Here is a 19,692-nt window from a genome sequence, read left to right as displayed (position 1 = left end):
CCCAGCATCTGGCTCCAGTGTCCACACACTTAGTCATTATGCTGTGCTTGCTGATATTGCCGTGGTGTCTGTACCATTTAAGAGAAGAAATCAACATTTTGCTGGCAAGAACATCTTGATGCTCAAATAGTGATCATTTTTTATCTTAGTTTTGAAATATGTTCTTCTTCACTACTAAACAAAATTCTCAAAATCAGTACCCACTGAACTGGCAAGTAGCCAGGAAAAGGTCACAATTTTCAAAGCACACACTTACCTAGCTGAACATGTATCACTCCTAAAACTTATTAAGCTAAAAATATTTTTCTTCCAATTTATACCAGTGGAGAGGGATGCGATAGACATTTGGGTCCAGGGGGAATTTTTTTAATGAATTGAATCTATAGCTTTCTTAACTTTTCACAGATGGAAAATTGATTTAAACATAGGATCTATATACTAATATATACTTGTACTATATATACTATACTATATTAATATATGTATAGAAATTAAAGCAAATTTGAAAACCATGAGGAACAATATAACTGTGGTATTTTTTTTTCTTTTACGAATGTCTAATCTGCCAGCAAACTGTGGTATTTAAACATAGAAGTGGGTTCTGAGTTTCTTTGGGCCAAGCAAAATGGGAAACCTAAGTCCTCCTGTGCCTCTTGAAATAATGACTCCTAGTTACCAAGCCTACCATTACCTGGTTACTGTACTGAGTAATTTACATTTTTTTAAATTTCAATTACTTTACACAGAGCTCTTAAAATAGATATTATATTGCATTTAACGTATGAAGAAGCTGAATCTCAGAAGGACAAAATTGTGTCCTTCTGAGAAAGTGGTAGAACCAGGATTCAAAGCCAAGAGCTGTCTACATATTAAATGCATATTTTCTACCTCTCCTTTTATGGAAGGGAGTCAGAGAAGAAAAACCAACTTTCTATTTTTCTCACTGTAAATTACAAGTAAAATTTATCACACAGAGCTTTATATATATAGGTGATTTTATCCAAATTTGGGGAGGTAGGGAATGGGAAAAGAAGAAAGAAACAGAGACAGAGAAAGAATATGTTGGTTTTTTTCCCCTTAGCCAACCATTCATCAAAAAGAACTGGATATGGAAAGAAAAGACTATATGCTTTCAAGTTTCCATGTGGAAACAAAGGTTTCTGTCTCCACACATTATGATGCAATGTTGTATTTGAACACCTAAACTGCTCAACTGCAGCCATTTCTCCTACAGGAAAAACAAAGGCACTCCCAGAAACCTGAGCGCAGAGCGGAAGAACACAGCCTACTCACTCTGCCTCAGAAGTGGCTTCCAGTCACCAAATAAAACAAATTACCCATAAAGCAGTAATTTCTTTCCTTTCAGTGTATGCTGAGGAATCTGGGAACAACTGGACACAGTTCGCCACCTTGTGAGCAGGAGAGGACATGCAGTTTCCTGAAGGACAGCCAACCCTCAGTGCAGAAGCCACAGAAGGAAGCCTTGTGACTCAAGGCCCCAGGCTTCAGAGCACCACATAGTCTCTCTCAGGGCCAGCCTGAGGCCACATAGAGGAATGACTGAAATGGATCTTTATTGGACACCCTACAGCGTTGCTGCAAAACCCATATCAAAAGTCATGAACTTAGAGTCAATGAACCTGTTTCTGCTACTACCTACCAAGTGACCTTGAGCAAGTCGCCTAATTCCTGTGGGCCACATTTGCAAATGAGAAGGGTTGACCAGGTGATCTATAGGGGCTCATCCAGCTCTAAAACTGTGAGTGTACTGTCGGAGTGAAGTTGCTTTCTCTCTGATCTTCTCACTGGCCTTCAGGTTTCTGATCCCTTTTGCACTCTATCACCAAAGCTATCTTGTGAAATATAGCTATCCTCCTGTCGTTCCTGAAACAGAGCTTACAAAACCATCCATGAGTGGCCCATTTGCCCACTGTTTGTTGTCTACTACCAAGTGAATTCATTCATTTATTCATTAAAGAAACATTTGTTATGTGTTCCCCACCATGTCCCCATGTCCACAGTATCCCGAGCACATAGAACTACTTTCAGTCCCCCAGTATACCAGGTTTTTTTGCATCTCTTGCCTTTGCTCATGCTGTTACATTTGCTTGGAATGCCTTTCCCACATCTTCCTCCAAGCTGATTCATATTCATCTCAGTGCAAAAGTCATCTTGTGTCTGAAACTTTCCAGGAATTTCCTATATTTTCCTACCATTTCATACCTTGATTATAGTATTTGGCACACTGCCTTGAAAGTACATGGGTACATGTGTAATGAAATATGATATAATGTTTTTGTTTTTGGTTTTTTTTGAGGCAAAGTCTTACTGTCACCCAGGCTGGAGTGCAATGATGATATCATAGCTCACTGCAGCCTCCAACTTCTAGCTCAAGCGATCCTCCCATCTGTCTCCCAAGTAGCTAGGACTACAGGTGTGTGCCACCATGCCTGGCTAATTGTGTGTGTATGTGTGTGTGTGTGTGTGTGTGTGTGTATGTGGAGAGAGAGAGAGAGAGATGGGGTCTGTGTTGATTAGACTGGTCTTGAACTCCTGGTCTCAAGCAATCCTCCCGTCTTGGCCTCCCAAAGTGTTGGAATTACAGGCATGAGCCACCACACTGGGCTGAGATGGTATCTTGATACACCCAGTGGTGCAATTCTTTTCCCCCTGAAATTTCCTTTATACTTCCCCCACTACTCAGACAGAGGGTTTTTTATATGCACTACGCCTAGGGTACAGCTATTACTGCCAAAATGAACAGAGAAAACTTTCTTCACACAGATTTGAGCATCACAATGAACTTGTGAGATTTAGAGTAAAATTGTGAAGCTGATAGCTATGAGAGGAAGGTATTTTACATTTTAAGAACCTGAACAAGCCGGGCGCGGTGGCTCACGCCTGTAATCCCAGCACTTTGGGAGGCCGAGACAGGCGGATCACGAGGTCAGGAGATCGAGACCATCCTGGCTAACACGGTGAAACCCCGTCTCTACTAAAAATACAAAAAATTAGCTGGGCGTGGTGGCGGGCGCCTGTAGTCCCAGCTGCTCGGGAGGCTGAGGCAGGAGAATGGTATGAACCCGGGAGGCGGAGCTTGCAGTGAGCCGAGATCGTACCACCGCACTCCAGCCTGGGCAACAAAGCTAGACTCCGTCTCAAAAAAAAAAAGAACCTGAACATTTGAACATTTTAAGTACAAAAGTCAATATTTATATCCTAAGTTCAAGATTCTGGAGCAAAGAGATGAAAGAGTTAGCCTCTCCAACCACTCCCATTCCACACCCACCAACAGACTGAAGAGTTCAAAATGGGAGCCAGGCTCCTGCCGACTGTCCATCCTCAAGCCAAGTCCTAGGTGGGAGTGAGAACTTATAGCCCACTTTCTCTCTGGAACCTGGGAGGCAGCAGCCATGCAGATGTACTCTGAGCTAGTGGCATGGTGGAAGTAAAGGAGAAAATGTGGTGTGCAACAGAGGCACCAGAAGACCTCTCAGTTTCCTCAGAGTGGCATGGAGATCAGAATCTGGAAGTTTGTGTGCCTCTAAGATGTGTAAGAGATGGACAAAAGATAACCAGTGACCCCTAAAGGGCCCAGAAGTCAGAGGAGGAAACAAAGTGGCCACCATGGCCCTCATGACCAGGGGCTCTTTGGATGGCCTCTATCAACACATGGCCCTTCATATGCATTTCTTACTTTTCTTTGTATCTCCACTGGCTAGCACAGTGGCCAAGAAATACTTGCTTTGTAAAATAATGTAGTTGGGATAACGAAGCAGTAAAGTGTCCCTAGGGAACCTGAGTTCTGTTTGTACCATTTTCCTCAACTCTTTATGTAACCAATCTCCAGGCACCATTAATAACAAAACAACTCTAACACTGGTGCTCTGATAAGGAAATATGAAAAACAAATGATAGGCATATAGAATTCCAAAATCTGTAGGGCTACACAGTCCGTGAGTACAAGCTGGAATTGCAAACAGACACCTGAAGTATTTTTCAATTATTAATACTTTATTACATTAGCACTGAATATATTAATTTTTCTCCTAACATTTTAGATATCAAATATAAAATTTAGTACATACACACATACATTGTGAATATTTTCTGTTTCCATCCATGCAGGTCTTATTAAGAGTCCTGTGAAGTGGAGGGAATTGGGGATCAGACAGGACTTGTTGCAGAGCACTGGATAAGGAGTGACATTTCTACAGCTTCTTCAGCTGAGTGGATGTACAACTCTTACTGCACATGGTGGACGACGGGGGTGACGCAGGTGCAGCCAACAGTCACCAGCACCTTCTCCAACTGGAAAGAAACAGAGCAGCCTTGGTGCTTCCTCCGGAGGACCAGGGTCTCTTGCTGGATGGGAACGGAATTCATGGAGATGTCTTCCTTTCCTTGAGCATTGATGCAGCCCAAGTGCTTACACTGGGCCTGTACAACTTCCGAGGGATACCGGTTGGGGTCCCAAGTGACACTGCAGGAGGAGCAAGCCAAAGCACCATGGTGAGGCATGGGGGAGGAAGACAGTGAATGAGAGCCCCACAGCACTGGGTGCTCACCTGCAGGGAGGTAGTTCCGCAGGGCTGTGGCACAGGCTCCGGAGCCACACAGCCTGGAAGCATACACCAGCCTCTGGCAGTGACTTACCTTTCAAAGCCTCAGTTTCCTCAATTATAAGATGGGGATTTTCATATTCCATTTTCTCATGCAACTGTTGAGAATGCTCAGTGATACAAGTACATATAAAATACCCCACTGTACAAATGTTAGCATTCAATTCACATTAGATCTCTTATTGGCATTATTATTATTACAATTATTCTTTATTCTCTGCCTGGAGATTGAACGTCACTAGTCAGTCTTCCATCACTAGTCGGACTACAGAGCCTGTTGCTTGGAAAGGAAAGCCACAGTCCCAGAGGTCTGTGAATCTCAGACCTTCTCTCCATTTCTCCTTTAATAGGCCCCTCTGCCTGGAGGCATAAAGACCGCAACATTTATCCTGCCAGCTTGCCACTGTACATACTCCACTTGTAGTGTGACAGGACTCCCACCAAGTTACTTGAGGGTGTGTATCCACTGTCTGAACCATGAAGGATGGGCAGTGAGCCAGGGCCACCAGCACAGCCAAGGAGCAGGCCACTGAGAACCCAAATATCTCAGAGAGTATCTGAGAACCTACCAAGGGAAACAGTCCCATTGGACACACACAGTAGGCAAAGAGCCAGAAAATTTGCTTATGAGCAGCTTAGAGATGGGAGGCAGGGCGGATCTCTAGATCTGTCCTGCTGTGGCCCTAGGGCGCCCCATATGTAAGTCTTAATAAACTCATCTACTCGCTAAGCTGGACTTGTCCAAGTCATTCTTTGGTCTCTCCACATCTTCCCAGTTTGAGGCAGGGGGCACTACAGTCCCAAGGTTTTCTCATAACACACTCACATGAGAAGCTACATGACAACCCCAGAAACACTTCAATTGTCCCTGGAATCTATTTTTATACTTACATTTGGAGAGTAGGAGGGGGTGCTTGGTGTTCCAAGAACCTGTATCTTAAGGCCAAATTACAAAACTGTACCCTGAAGGTCTCCACCTAACATCCCATTTCCCAGACTGGCCTTTCTCCTCCACTCATTCCCACTCCTTAAAGGATAATATCTAATCTGAGTGGATCTCCTTGAACTGACTTTTCTGTTTCCCATTTATCCTCATGCGGAGATAATTATGCAATCTGCTTTAAAGAACCCTCTCTTCCAACACAGGAAAATTTGTGAATTCTGTCCTAGAGCTACACGAAGCAGAAAAAGGCACAGAGTTTATGAGAATGTGGAAGCAAAATATTAGGACCATCAACCACAAAGGTGAACCTAGCCCAAAACAAGAAAGATGTGAGCTCCCAGGTAAAATGAAATTTTCATTGTTAAGAGGATTTTCCCTTGTATGTTTTCTACGTATTCTACATTTTCTACTTTATGATAAGAAAGAATTAACATATTTTTCCAAAGAATGTGAAGATCAGTCTCATTTGCACTTACGTGTAATTCCAGGGGGAGGTGGAGCGGCTCTCGATGTTACGTGACATGGAAACACGCTGGTTTTCATTGATGATGCCAGTGTCAAGCTTCATACTACCTTCTGGCACAGGTGGGCAACTCTCAGGCTTTTGGAAAAAAGTATGTCCTACTTTGGGGATTTTCCTAGCTGCCACCTCATTCAGAAAGGCAAGTCCCAATATCAACAGCAGCAAGTACTTGACCTGGAAAACAGAAGAGGCTGCAATCAGTTAGAGACTCGCCTCACCTACTAGCAAGAGATGCATGCTTTTGTGGAACTCAGCATTCCTGTCCTTTTATGGGATCAGGGCTTCTCTTTGCACCTCAGTTCCTCACCTGGAAATGGGAACACTCATACCTAAAGGTATCAAGGTGCCAAACTGAGAACTAAACTCATTAGCCTAGCTAGTAAGTGAAGCCCTCCAGAGTCTAAGAGCTTCTAAACAGTGAGATAGAAAGATGCCAGGGTCTGAGATTCGGTTAAAATCCTATCCTGGCTTCCTTGCTGAGCCTCTAGTTTCTCTTCCTTCCAAGTGGATAATAATGCTCACTTTATGAGACTACTAACAAGATTAAATAGCATGTTCTATATAAAACACCTATAAATCTGTAAAACGAAAATAGAGGCTTAATAAACGATAGCTCTTGTTTTTACTTCCAACTTGATATCCTGTGAATCTCCCACAAAATCCTTCCTCCAAGCCACTCCTCCACCTAGAATACACTGCCTAGAATACTCTGTCTGTCAAAATCCTACCCTTCCATTAAGGCCCAGCTCAGATATGATCTCCTCTAAGAACAGTCTCTAAAATGGTTCAATCAGAAGTATGTTTATTATCCTTAAATTATAAAGCTTTGATCATCTAGCACTCAAGCAGCATTTTTTAATTGTCTGGAAATGTAGTATTTGTGTTCCTGTCAGATCTACACCCATTAGATTGTAAGTTCCTGCATATTACACATGTTCATAAACACTTTCGGAATGAATGAAAGAGTGAGTGAGTGAATGAATGAACAAAACGATACAGTTAAATTGAACTATATAGTTAAGCTGACTGCATTAAGAAAAACATTATGCAAAACCAACGTTAGCAAAGTTCCAATTATCCATGCTAATTGAAAGAAACCGGGGCACTAATGATGCACAACAACGGAGAATATGGAAACTATTTCTCTTTAGCTCTGGAGCGTTTTTCTTATACTTACATTGAAACGCCACTTTATCTGGTGTTATAGTAACGTACAAAGAATGAAAGTGCCCCAAAGACCTAATGAAAAGAAAAGCTAAAAATCTTGCCAGATTCCCTTTGTCACAACCATGCTTTGCTCACCCACCATCGCCACTGACCCTTACTGGGGATGAGCAAGGCCCATCACAGACTCTCAACATAATACAGAAGAAGAGCTGAAGGCCGGGTGCGGTGGCTCACGCCTATAATCCCAGCACTTTGGGAGGCCAAGGCAGGTGGATCACCTGAAGTCAGGAGTTCAAGACCAGCCTGGCCAACATGGTGAAACCTCGTCTCTACTAAAAATACAAAAATTAGCCACGCATGGTGGCGCACACCTGTAATCCCAGCTACTTGGGAGGCTGAGGCAGGAGAATCGTTTGAACCCAGGAGGCGGAGGTTGCAGTGAAAAGAAATCGAGCCACTGCACTCCAGCCTGGGCAACAGTATGAGACTCCTTCTTGGGAAAAAAAAAAAAAAAAAGAAGAAGAAAGAAGAAGAAAGAAGAAAGAAGAAAGAAGAAAGAAGAAAGAAGAAGAGCTGAAGATAAGTTGCTTTTATTCTCTAGGCTTAGCGTTGTTCAGGCTCACACCTTCCATGAGTTAAGATAGGGAAGGTGATTAGACATGTTGGTTTCAAAGGCTCTCCTTTTCACATTTTGCAGATACTAGAGACAAAAAACCAATAAGAGTAAACAAAAAGGTCATAGTGTCCATTTGCCATACTGAGGAAGCTGATATTAAAAAGAAGTTGAAAGCAAGGTTGACCCAGAAAGGTCAGAATGAGGCTAATTTGCCTTTAGATAATCAGCAAGCATCAACTTTCATCCCCCACAATCGTTTGTTCATTCAACAGCTAGTTCTTGACTTTATAGTGCGGTAGCTCAGGGCATGGGCTTCAGAGTCAGAAGTCCAGGGTCTGTAACTCAATTCCGGGACTCTTAGCAACTATGATTCTGTTTCCTCAAAAAAAAAAAAAAAAAAAAAAAAGTATATATATGTGAAGATTAAATGAGATGATCCACACAAATCATGAAGAATAGTGGCAGCATATGATAAGTATCCAATACTGGCGACTCTAACTTGCTAACTCTATATTGTGCTACACAGTAGACTAGATAGATGTGGAATTCATGCTCATATACCTTCTGTCTTGACAAAGTGCTATGGCTTTTTTTTTTTTTTTTTTTTTTTTTGTGAGATGGAGTCTCACTCTGTTGCCCAGTCAGGAATACAGTGGCACAATCTTGGCTCACTGCAACCTCCACCTCCCAGATTCAAGTGATTCTCCTGCCTTAGCCTCCCAAGTAGCTGGGATTACATATGTGCACCACCACACCTGCTAATTTTTTGTATTTTCAGTAGAGACAGGGTTTCATCATGTGGCCAGGCTGGTCTTGAACTCCTGACCTCAAGTGATCTTCCCACCTCGGCCTCCCAAAGTGCTGGGATTACAGACCTAAGCCACCGTGCCTGGACTGCTATGACTTTTTTTTTTAAAGATGTCAGCTTATATTAAAGGGTCTTAGATAACTTCCCAAGCCTATCAATCACATCTTTAGGGTTCTTAAGTAAATTCCTCCTTTGTGTTTTCTCTTTCCTCTTCTGTGTCATACTCACTGAATCACTATTAATTTTCATTATGAAAGCTTTTAAATACATACATTGGAGTTCTATGATTTAGCAATAATTACCATGTTTCTAACAAGTTATTATATTTGCTAATATAGAGTATTTTAGAAAACGCTTTTACTGGATTTTCACAACTACCTGGTGAGGTAGACAGAGCTAGTATTAATTATCCCAATTAGACAGGTGAAAGAGTTCTGTCCCAAAGGGAATAAATAACTTGGTTGGGTTCACCAGCACATGAGTACCAGTCTCAGGACTCAAACCAAGGTGTCAGTAGTCAGTGCTATTGCCATTGAAGGTTATTTTTATTATTACCAACATTAATCTTAGTTTTGTCTCATTAGAAGAGCCAAGCATTTTAAGCGATGTGACAGCTGAACTAGATGTGCATACGTGTTGTAGGTCACATAGCTCTTTATCAGGAAATCAGATGATGTCTGCAAATTACTCCAATTTGCTCCACAAAGCTTTTGATCTGAAACTGTAGATGTTAGTGGTTATGTAATACAGAGCAGGGGCTCTGAACCAGGCTGTCGCTGGTTCTTAAGAATGATTTAAACAGTACCTCTCAGAGAAATTCAGAGCATTGTATGGACTTGAACTCTTATATGCCACCTAGAAAGCAGATGAATAGATATTGCTCTCAATCTATAGAACAGGGGACAGAGGCAAGGGAAAGCACCAGGTGAAGGTGAGCTATAACAGGACACCAACCTTCTCAGCCTAGCTTTGCACTTCACTCTAATGTGAGCCCACCTGAGCAACCTGAACATTCACCCCCTATACTCACCAGCAATGTGTGTTCTCCTGTAAGCATGCACCTGGTCAACCGCTAGGTCCATGAGAATTTGCCCCAACTACTTATTGAGGATGTCCTATCTGCCTGCACCTCTCAACTTCTAATTCTATTCCAATGCTCCTTGCATTGTTATGTTTCCTCCTGACAACCCAACAGATTTCTTTAAGGAAACTAGAAATAGAAATAGCTATGGAGCACAAAGCTACCCAACAGAATTGCTTGGATGCAATGGCTTTAAATTCAGAAATCTTGCCTCCGAACCATTCAAAGAGAAGCATAGTGTACTTGGAGCCAGAAAGCTTAGATTGGTGTACCAGTTATTGTGCTTACAGTATCCAGAAAAGTTAAATAAATAGCTTAATTGAGCTTTTGTTCATCTGTATAAAGTGGGAAGTATCCCCATGTACTTCAGAGGATTGATCAGAATTTCCAGGATAATAATAACAATATTAATATGAACAGTTAATACTTACTGAATGCTTTCTCTATCATTACCAGTTGTTGTTTATTAGGATGGCCAAATTAACTGAAACTTAAGCATACACAAATCTGCCAGTACAGAGTACAGACTCATTTATTCTCAAAGATGTTAATTAATCCTCCCAATAAATGCCATGAGAAAGATGCCATTGTTATCTCCACTGTACAGTTGAGGAAACTGAGGCACAGAGAAGATAAATAACTTACCCAAAAATCCTACAGTTAGCAAGCAGTGGAGCCACATATGCCTGACATCAGAGCCTATGCCCCTAAATATGGCACTTTGCTGCGCTACATGTAATCTTTAAAATAACACATAAATATAAAATAAATTAAAACATACCATTGCTATATGCCATGAACCTTTTGTGATATTCAAGCTCTTTTAAATTATATGGCTTGTAAAAGGAGAAAATAAGGAAATTACCTAAGCCAATAATAAAATGCAGGATTTCCTAACCTCTGTTTTCATGTGCCTCTGTAGTAAATTCTTCCCAGGCCTTATCTAATGCCAGGCAAGATTCCAGACCTGCTGGGGCTAGATTTTCATTGCATTGACATCTCTCTTTCCTCCAAGAAGAATGAGATGGTGCAAAATAAATAAATAGCAATCAGAGACATGGGAAATTTCCCTTCTCGAGGAGCTGTCCAAAGTCAACACTGGGTGATTTCACTTCTTCTACCCAGGGCACTCCTGCGGTCTCACGGGAATCATTAAACTTTTTGAGGCCTCAGTTTCCTTGGTTAAAATGTATATCTACATAATCCCTAAAGGGCTGGCCAAGCTCCCACCATGAGATAAGAATTTCAGGCCAACCTAACTCTATAATGGATGGCCACAGGAGAGAACCTGCTAGTTGTCTGTGATGCCAAGGACTGCACATACTAACAGCACCTGGGCAAAAGCCATTGGGTGAGGAGCTGCATTTTTTTTTTTCTTTGAGACAGAGTCTCGCTATGTCACCCAGGCTGGAGTGCAGTGGTGTGATCTTGGCTCACTGCAACCTCCACCTCCCAGGTTCAAGCCATTCTCCTGCCTCAGCCTCCTGAGTAGCTGGGATTATAGGCAACTGCCCCACGTCCAGCTAATTTTTGTATTTTTAGTAGAGACAGGGTTTCAAGTTAGCCAGGCTGGTCTCGAACCCCTGACCTCAAGTGATCCGCCCACCTCGGCCTCCCAAAGTGCTGGGATTACAGGCGTGAGCCACTGGGCCTGACCTAATTTTTGTATTTTTAGTAGGGATCCGGTTTTGCCATGTTGGCCAGGCTGGTCTCAAACTTCTGAACTCATGTGATCCACCTGCCTTGGCCTCCTAAAGTGCTGGGATTATAGGCGTGAGCCACCGCACCTGGCCAGGAGCTGCATTTTTATGCCATTATAACTTTTCTAGTTATTTTTTTCTTTTTTGCCACCAGACAGGAGTCAAAATTAAAGTCATCTCTGTTTTTTAAAGAAGTAATTCCAAAAAGACCCCAATCAAACCTAACTCCTTAGAATTCTGTTTTCCTGAAATCCTAGGCATGACTGTCCTTAAACCAGAATGATTGTTGCTACTCACCATGACTGGGCCATGCAGGGTCTTCACTGTCATGTTGCACTGGTTGCTTGCTTTGTGCAGGAAGCTCTTTCTGTGAATGTATCTTCCTGTGTATGCCTGTGTTCTATCAATGAGAGTACCTGTTAGTTATATAGCAATCATTGCCCCTGTTTTGATTGACCTGCTTACTGTCTTTAAGTTGTGGTTGACCCAGAGTTACTGACGAATGCAGGGGTTTTTTTTTTTATTCCATTTCCCGAAGGGGAACAAAAGGGGACCCTAAAGAAAGGGATGACAGGAAAAGGACCAAATTTTTCTTTCCTTCTACCCTACTTCCACCCCCAGTGCCCACAAATCAGAGCAACATTTTTAATTTACTACGGAGATGAACCAAGTTAGAAATTGTTGTCAAATCTTTTTTGTTCTCCCACAAATTGCCAACACCCTTGTCACGGACCATATGTTCTACTTTCTAGTCATGCAATATAAATCGTGATTTAAATGGGAGAAAACTCATCCTTAGAGGAGCCTTGGTACTAAACTATCTTTACCTCCATTTTATGAACGGGAAAACAAAACTAAAGAAATGAAATGACATCAGTGAAAGATTCAGAAATGATATACCCTAGTAGTTTTGTTATCTCCCTGAACTAATTATTTTTTAACCCCATGGTTAGACTCCTACTGGTGCTTAATAAATAATCATTATTCATTGTGTTGAAAAAACAAACTGTTTTCCTCTGCTCTCACACCACTACCAGCAATGCAAAAGACTTCCATGACCATATATGTGGGGATTTATCTCCATCAACCAGCAAGCAATCAATTCTGCATCCAACGCCAGCTAAGCATCTTCTAATCCAATTCAATTCTGACGTTATCTCCAGGTAGGCAGAGTCAGATCCCAGGGGTGCCCACAAAACTGCTCCCACTTTAAGCACCAGTCACAGGTCCAAAGCTCTGGGACTTCTGACCGACTGGCCTCAAGTTGAGGTTCCACAAACCCCTTGAGTTTGATTAGGTTTGATTAATTTGTTAGAACAGCTCACAAAACTTAGGGAACACTACTTTATATTTACCAGTATATTCCAAAGGATATTTTTAAGGATACAAGTCAACAGCCAGATGAAAAGGTACATAGAGCAAGGTTTGAAAGGGTCACAAGCACGGAAGTGTTCCTTCCCATGGAGCTGGGGTGCACTACCCTCCCAGCACAGGGATGAGCTACTGTTCACCTTTCTTAGAGCCTCCACAAGTTCAACGGTCCAAAGGCTGTTTGTATCCCATCCTCTTGGGCCTTTTATGGAATCTTCATTGGGCAGACATGATTACAACATGGAAAACTGTAAACAAATGTGATTGGATAAAAAGGGTATAACCTGATATTAATAGGTTGAATGAGGAAACCCAGCCAGGCCTGTCTGTTCAGATTCTTGTTGGCCTCTCTGAACAGCATTCCTTCCTCCTGGGTAGAGGGGAGGACCCTTCCTGAATTGAGGGTCTTATGGCCTATGATTAGACAACGTAAGTCAAAGAATTTCTTTATGACCAGCCCCAAGACAAAAGGTGTGAGAGTGATGTTAGATGAGAGGATATTTTCCGTTTCTATTGTCTTGGGGAGAAAAGGTGGGCAGAAGTTCAGAGAGGGAGATTCTTTTTTCTGAGACCTATTTCTTAGGCCTAAAGTGCTCCAACATTACAATAAAAGACTGTCTTTTTCACCTTTATTGCTCTGAAGCTGTCTGAAGCTGCTTCAGTAACCAAAGACAAAAAAGCTAAATACCCCAACAAAAGATATGCTTATCATTTTTATCACTTGGGATATAATGAGGGCTGTGGGAGTTATGAACCAGGAGCCATGGACAAATATATACATATATATAATATCACATTTATACAACACATAAATGCCCATTACCTTGGCTATCTCTGAGAATGATTTTTTTTTTAACCAAAATGAATTAGCAAGCAGAAGCCTTTAAATGCAAGATTGGCGGCCCTGGCGCTGCAGCTGGGGCAGCAGAGCCAGGACGCAGGAACTGACAGACTCAGAGATAGGCAGACTGACCATGGCTGATCAGCCGAAGCCCATCAGCCCGCTCAAGAACCTGCTGGCCAGCGGCTTTGGTGGCATGTGCCTGCTGTTCATGGGGCACCCTCTGGACACCGTCAAGGTCCGACTGCAGACACAGCTACCGAGTTTGCCTAGACAGCCTCCCATGTACTCTGGGACCTTGGACTGTCTCCCGAAGACTCTTAGAAGGGGCATCACGGGGCTATATCAGTGAATGGCTGCTCCTATCATCGGTGTCACCCCCATGTTTGCTGTGTACTTCTTTGGGTTTGGTTAAAGGAAGAAACTACGACAGAAACACCCAGAGGATGTGCTCAGCTATCCCCAGCTGTTTGCAGCTGGTATGTTATCTGGTACATTCACCACAGGCATCATGACCCCTGGAGCACCCATCAAGTGCTGGTTACAGTTTCAGGCTTCTTCAGGGGAAACCAAGTACATTGGAACCTTGGACTGTGCAAAGAAGCTGTACCAGGAGTTTGGGATCCGAGGCATCTACAAAGGGACCGTGCTTACCCTTATGTGAGATGTTCCAGCTAGTGGAATGTAATTCATAACATATAAATGGCTAAAAAATATCTTCACTCCTGAAGGAAAGAGGGTCCGTGAGCTCAGTGCGCCTTGAATCCTGGTGGCTGGGGGCATTGCCAGGAAGGGATCTTCAACTGGGCTGTGGCAATCCCCCAAGATGTGCTCAAGTCTCACTTCCAGACTGTACCTCCTGGGAAATATCCTAATGGTTTATGGAGATGTGCTGAGGGAGCTCATCTGGGATGAAGGAATCACATCCTTATCTAAAGGGTCTGATGCAGTGATGACCCAAGCCTTCCCAGCCAATGTGGCCTGTTTCCTTGGCCTTGAAGTTGCCATGAAGTTTCTGAATTAGGCCACCCCCAACTTGTGAGGCTGAAGGCTGCTCAAGACTTCTGGATGCTGGAACTGTCGCTGAGAAGGAAGAGTAGTGGGTAGAACTAAGCAGACTTGGAGAGTGAGGGGAGGGTGACGGTGGGATTAGAGCTCTGTGCATGGACTTGGTGAGACTATTGCCTTAATGACATCCTCTACCTTGTATAACTTGGTGTGTCATTTTGAAACTTGAATTCATTCTTGTCAATGTAAGGGACTTCAAGAGGATTTGGAGATCTAGTAGTTTCTAGACCAGATACAACCTGTGGCAAGAATGCTGCCTACCAGTTGACGGTGGGCCCTACCTCACCCAAAGTGTTTCTCATTAAAGAGGTAATCTCAGCTTCTCACTGGAGGCACTTTGGATGTTTTCAACCAGCTGACCAGGGGCTGAGATCGCCTTCAATCCCTAGCCAGGAACACCCACTTGATTTCCAAAGTACCACCTAATCCTGGGCTGCACATGGGAATTTGGACTTAAGCCCCACATCTGTGTCCAGGTGGACTGGGCTTATATGCCTAGGGAGAGATAACCTATTAGCTGTTGGATTTTGCCTTTTGTTTTTGTTTTTTGTTTTTTTTTACATATGCAAGTAATCAAAAGTAAAACTACAGTAGAGCAGCCTAATTTCCCAAGAGTAGGTGAAAAACTTTCCCTCCTACACAGTGAGGACAGTCCCAGCCTGCTGGGATAAGGGTGAAGGAAGGCTCTTTTTGCACACTCTTTTCTCATGAAAGCGCCATATTTTAACAAGAAACAATAAATGTTGTTTCTTTTTTTTTTTTTTTTTTTTTTTTTTTTTTGAGACGGAGTCTTGCTCTGTCGCCCAAGCTGGAGTGCAGTGGCGTGATCCTGGCTCACTGCAAGCTCCGCCTCCTGGGTTCACGCCATTCTCCTGCCCCAGCCTCCCGAGTAGCTGGGACTACAGGCGCCCGCCACTGCGCCCGGCTCATTTTTTGTATTTTTAGTAGAGACGGGGTTTCACCGTGGTCTCGATCTCCTGACCTTGTGATCCGCCCGCCTCGGCCTCCCAAAGTGCTGGGATTACAGGCGTGAGCCACCGCGCCCGGCTTAATAAATGTTGTTTCTAATTTTTGAAGAAAAAATGCTTTAAATGCTCTGACATGAAATTTAAATGACCTGCAAAAAGTTAATTTGTCTCAGATCAGTTCAGGTTGTCAAACATTTGTTAAACAGATTCTATATGTCAGGCATTGTGCCCTAGAGATACACAAACATTCCCCAAAAAACAGTAACTTATCTTTTTTTACATCCATTAAGATCGGGTAAAATTACACATAATCTTTTCACAAGGCAGGACACATTCTAGCAGGGCAAAGTTATTTTCCTCCAGCGTAACATGTTTGAACAACTCTTCGCCTGAAGAAAATGAAGAGTTGTTCTTAGGTTCATTGGAAGGCCCTCCAAAACTGATCAGAATTCTGTGATCACAAGCCTTCCATCCACGCTGCTCCCCTCCATGCCTGTGCATCCCTCTGCACCTCTCTCTGGAACAACCAGAAGTGTAACTTCTACAAAAAGATTTCTTCAAATCACCCTTTCAGGCATTGTTCCTTTCTTCAACCTCTTGTGCCAATACTTGGTGTATCCTGCCCTCACATACATGTTTTAGGATAGTTCCCTGGGGTCTTCATATATCTGGGTAACTTTACCCTGCACCCCAATAATCTCTACCAGCCTCCTTCTCCAAATATACATCCTTAAATATACAATCTAGATTAAACTGTGTTCTATGCAAAGATAGACTCAAGTCCCCTAGCCAACTCCTTCTAACCAGACTGAACCGTCTAAGCCCAACTTATGGAGAATTTTCAAGGCCTCCCCGGGAGTGACCTTCCATGTGCACAGTGAAGCTAGCTCCATGAAATCAAGAGCCATGTTTTCATCTTTGCTTGTATCCCTTATGCTCCCAAAGCAACATGTGCAATAGACCTTTAAATGTGTACTAAATTGAGTGGATTGAGTCACTCATCTTCTTCAGTGATCTCTTTTCCATTCAGAGCCATACCTCAATGCATAGAATATGCCAGCTCTCTTGAAATAAAGAATGAATAAATCAGTTGGAACCAAGAGTGCCTAATTCAATACAAGAGGATTTGCTAGATTGCAGGGGAGAACAAAATGGTTCTTTACATAAGCAGGAGGCAACACTGACCTTTGCTAAATTTGGTCACAGTATTCCCCTTTGGGGTAAAAACAACTGTCCTGTCAGGATGCCAAACTAGTAACTGGCTATCACTGAGTTCAAACTGAATCAACAGATTCAGATCCTTATCTCATCAAACATTCATTGAGCACTTCCTATAACACAAATCGTGTGCTAATACCAGGGACACGATAACGAACATATGATGGGCACACAGCTGACAATGGTGGAACCCTTCACTGACTGGCTCTGTACCACTCATGATCTAAGCTGTCACCAGATTTAAGAGTTTCAAAAGTGCATTGGAGCCATTATTCAACACACTGACAGCTAGACTACTACAGTCAACTCCAAGAGCCCACAAAAAAAGACACCAGAAGACTCTGTTGCCTTAGCCATAAGTTACACACAGCCTCAAATGTAGTAACATATTATAGTTTGTCAAACATCCAAATCAGCAAGATGTTTTCATGCCCTTATGTGTGCTTGGAGCCATGATACATTTTGTTGGAGCTACTATCACAGGTAATAGACTATACTATTAAAGTCTCTGCCTTAATGGGCTTAAAATAGTCATGGAAAAAAGTGAACATGCACATATAACCAATCAGATAATAACATGAGATAGCTGGGAATAATGATAATATAAATGTACACATTTGGTTTTACAAATCCAACTTTTAAAAGGTTTTATTCTCATTTTAAAAAGGTGTATCTAGCCAAGTGTGGTGGCTCACACCTATAATCCCAACACTTTGGGAGGCCAAGGTGGGCAGATCACTTGAGGCCAGGTGTAGTGGTACACACCTATAGTCCCAGCTACTTGGAGGCTCGGTTCAGAGGATCACTTGAGCCCAGCTACTCGGGAGGTTGAGGCTGCAGTGAGAAGAGATTGTGCCACTGCACTCCAGCCTGGGTTACAGAGTGAGACTCTCTCTCAAAAAGAAAAAAGAAAAAAAAGTGCATCTAATCAAGATATGCTACTGCAACATGACAGTATGTCTGCAGTTACAGAAATTCATGCCTTGAAGTAAAGTGCTGTCATAACAAAAAGCATGAAAAAAAGTGGTCAGGTAGCACATCATAATGGCAATAAAATTGCAGGCTGGATAAATGATAATCCATGCTCTACAATGACAAAACATTTAGTTAAACCATTGCCTGCAATAACTTGAGAGGCAGATCTTGTACCTAATAAACTTGAAGCTCTAGAAAAAGAGATTAGAAAATAGAATGTTAGTTGCATGTGTTTGGATATTATTGTCTGCATTTGGCAAGGTAACACATGAAAGAGATGAGTTCAGGAAAGAGTTGGCAGGTTGATAAACAAAAATGAAAGGAAATGAAGAGAGTCCTGAAATTCAGAACCCTAATTAGCCAGGCGTGGCAGTGGGTACCTGTAACCCCAGCTACTATGGAGGCTGAAGCAGGAGAATCGCTTTGGCCTGGAGACAAAGGTTGCAGTGAGCCGAGATCACAGCACTGCATTCTAGCCTAGGCGACACAGCAAGACCCTGTCTCAAAAAAAAAGAAAAGAAAAGAAAAGAAAGAAAGAAATTCAGAGCCCTGTAAGGCTGCAAAAAAATTTAAAAATAAAAATAACTATTTCTATCCCTCAAGAGTAAAAGATAAGATTGAAAAAGCCTTTGAAAGAGAAATGCACAATAAAACCTTTCGACCAAGTAAATTACCGAAGGGCAAGAATTAGAATGAAGCATCTGGAAAAAAATTTTAATTGGATAAAAGGACTCAATTAAAAGTGTTATAGTTCTAGTAATCTGCCATCAAATCAAAAGAGAGTTATAGGAATAAAGAAACAAAGAAATAGAAATGTTCTAGGAATTATGCCTCAAAAAGAATTGACTCAGATTAAAAGTTCACTAAGTTTTTGAGAGAGTTCTAGAAATTAATCAGGAACCAATCCTCAGTCCCCCAACCATCAAGGAACAAGAACTAAAGCTCTAAGAAAGGTATATTCACCAACACCATGTCAGATGTGACCAAAGAGGTTACAAGGAGAAAAAAGACATTTTTTTAAACCTTCCAAGAAGTGGAGCCAGGGACCACAGAGTAAAAGGGAAGTGAGCCTCTCCCAAAAAGCAGAAAACTACAGACTCCACAAACTCTACATCATCCTTGGGTTTTTTGTTTTGTTTTGTTTTGTTTTTTTTTCCTTTTAATGCAAAAGATTTTCAGTTTTGGACTTTTTTGAACCTACTCATTCAATGTTTCCTATTTGTTTGAGTCAAATATTCAAAACCATTATGCACTTTCTAGAATCTCCACAAAATCACAATTCATAGAAACTAACCCTTCTTTTTAAAGATAATGATTAGGTATGAGTATCGTGGCTGACACCCGTAATCCTAGCACTTTGGAAGGCCAAGGTGGGTAGACAGCTTGACCTCAGGAGTTGGAGACCAGCCTGGGCAACATGGTGAGACTTCGTTTCTACAAAAAAATACAAAAATTAGCCAGGCATGGTGGTACACACCTGTAGTCCCAACTACTCATGAGGTTGAGATGAGGGGATCACTTTAGCTAGATCAAGGCTCTAGTGAGCCGTGATCATGCCACTGCACTCCAGCCTGGGCAACAGAGCAAGATCCTATCTCAAAAAAAAAAAAGAAACGTAATGATTATTTGTCAGATGAAAACACTGTACTAGGGTCTTCATATGCCAATATTTGTGAGAGTAGAAATTACTTGGGGCTTAGGTAAACAAAAGATTAAAAAAAAAAAAAAAAACAGAAGTCCTCCTTTCCCTTCTGTCTCTGTAGGTTTCTCTCATTCGTTTTCTCTCTCTCT

General features: G+C 42.2%; 1 protein-coding gene and 1 pseudogene across 2 annotated transcripts; one reads left to right on the top strand and one right to left on the bottom strand.

The window, feature by feature from the left end:
- Positions 1-4,018: 4,018 nt before the first annotated feature.
- LOC105490869 (interleukin 17F) lies at positions 4,019-15,507 on the bottom strand. 2 transcript variants are annotated; one of them, XM_071096949.1, is made up of 5 exons: positions 14,327-15,507; positions 12,972-13,079; positions 11,758-11,860; positions 6,042-6,262; positions 4,019-4,483 (listed from the first exon to the last, which is right to left on the bottom strand). In XM_071096949.1, exons 3-5 carry the CDS (start codon positions 11,788-11,790, stop codon positions 4,246-4,248), a joined length of 492 nt encoding a protein of 163 aa, XP_070953050.1. In that variant the 5' UTR covers positions 11,791-11,860; positions 12,972-13,079; positions 14,327-15,507; the 3' UTR covers positions 4,019-4,245. The 2 variants fall into 2 exon arrangements, with proteins under 2 accessions (XP_070953050.1, XP_070953049.1); XM_071096948.1 differs by having other exon boundaries at positions 12,972-15,507.
- On the top strand, positions 13,806-14,714 carry LOC139363390 (mitochondrial carnitine/acylcarnitine carrier protein pseudogene; annotated as a pseudogene).
- Positions 15,508-19,692: the final 4,185 nt, after the last annotated feature.

This window comes from Macaca nemestrina, chromosome 5 (assembly GCF_043159975.1).
Source record: "Macaca nemestrina isolate mMacNem1 chromosome 5, mMacNem.hap1, whole genome shotgun sequence".
NCBI classification, from domain to species: Eukaryota; Metazoa; Chordata; class Mammalia; order Primates; family Cercopithecidae; genus Macaca; species Macaca nemestrina.
This window is presented reverse-complemented; position numbering and strand designations above follow the sequence as displayed.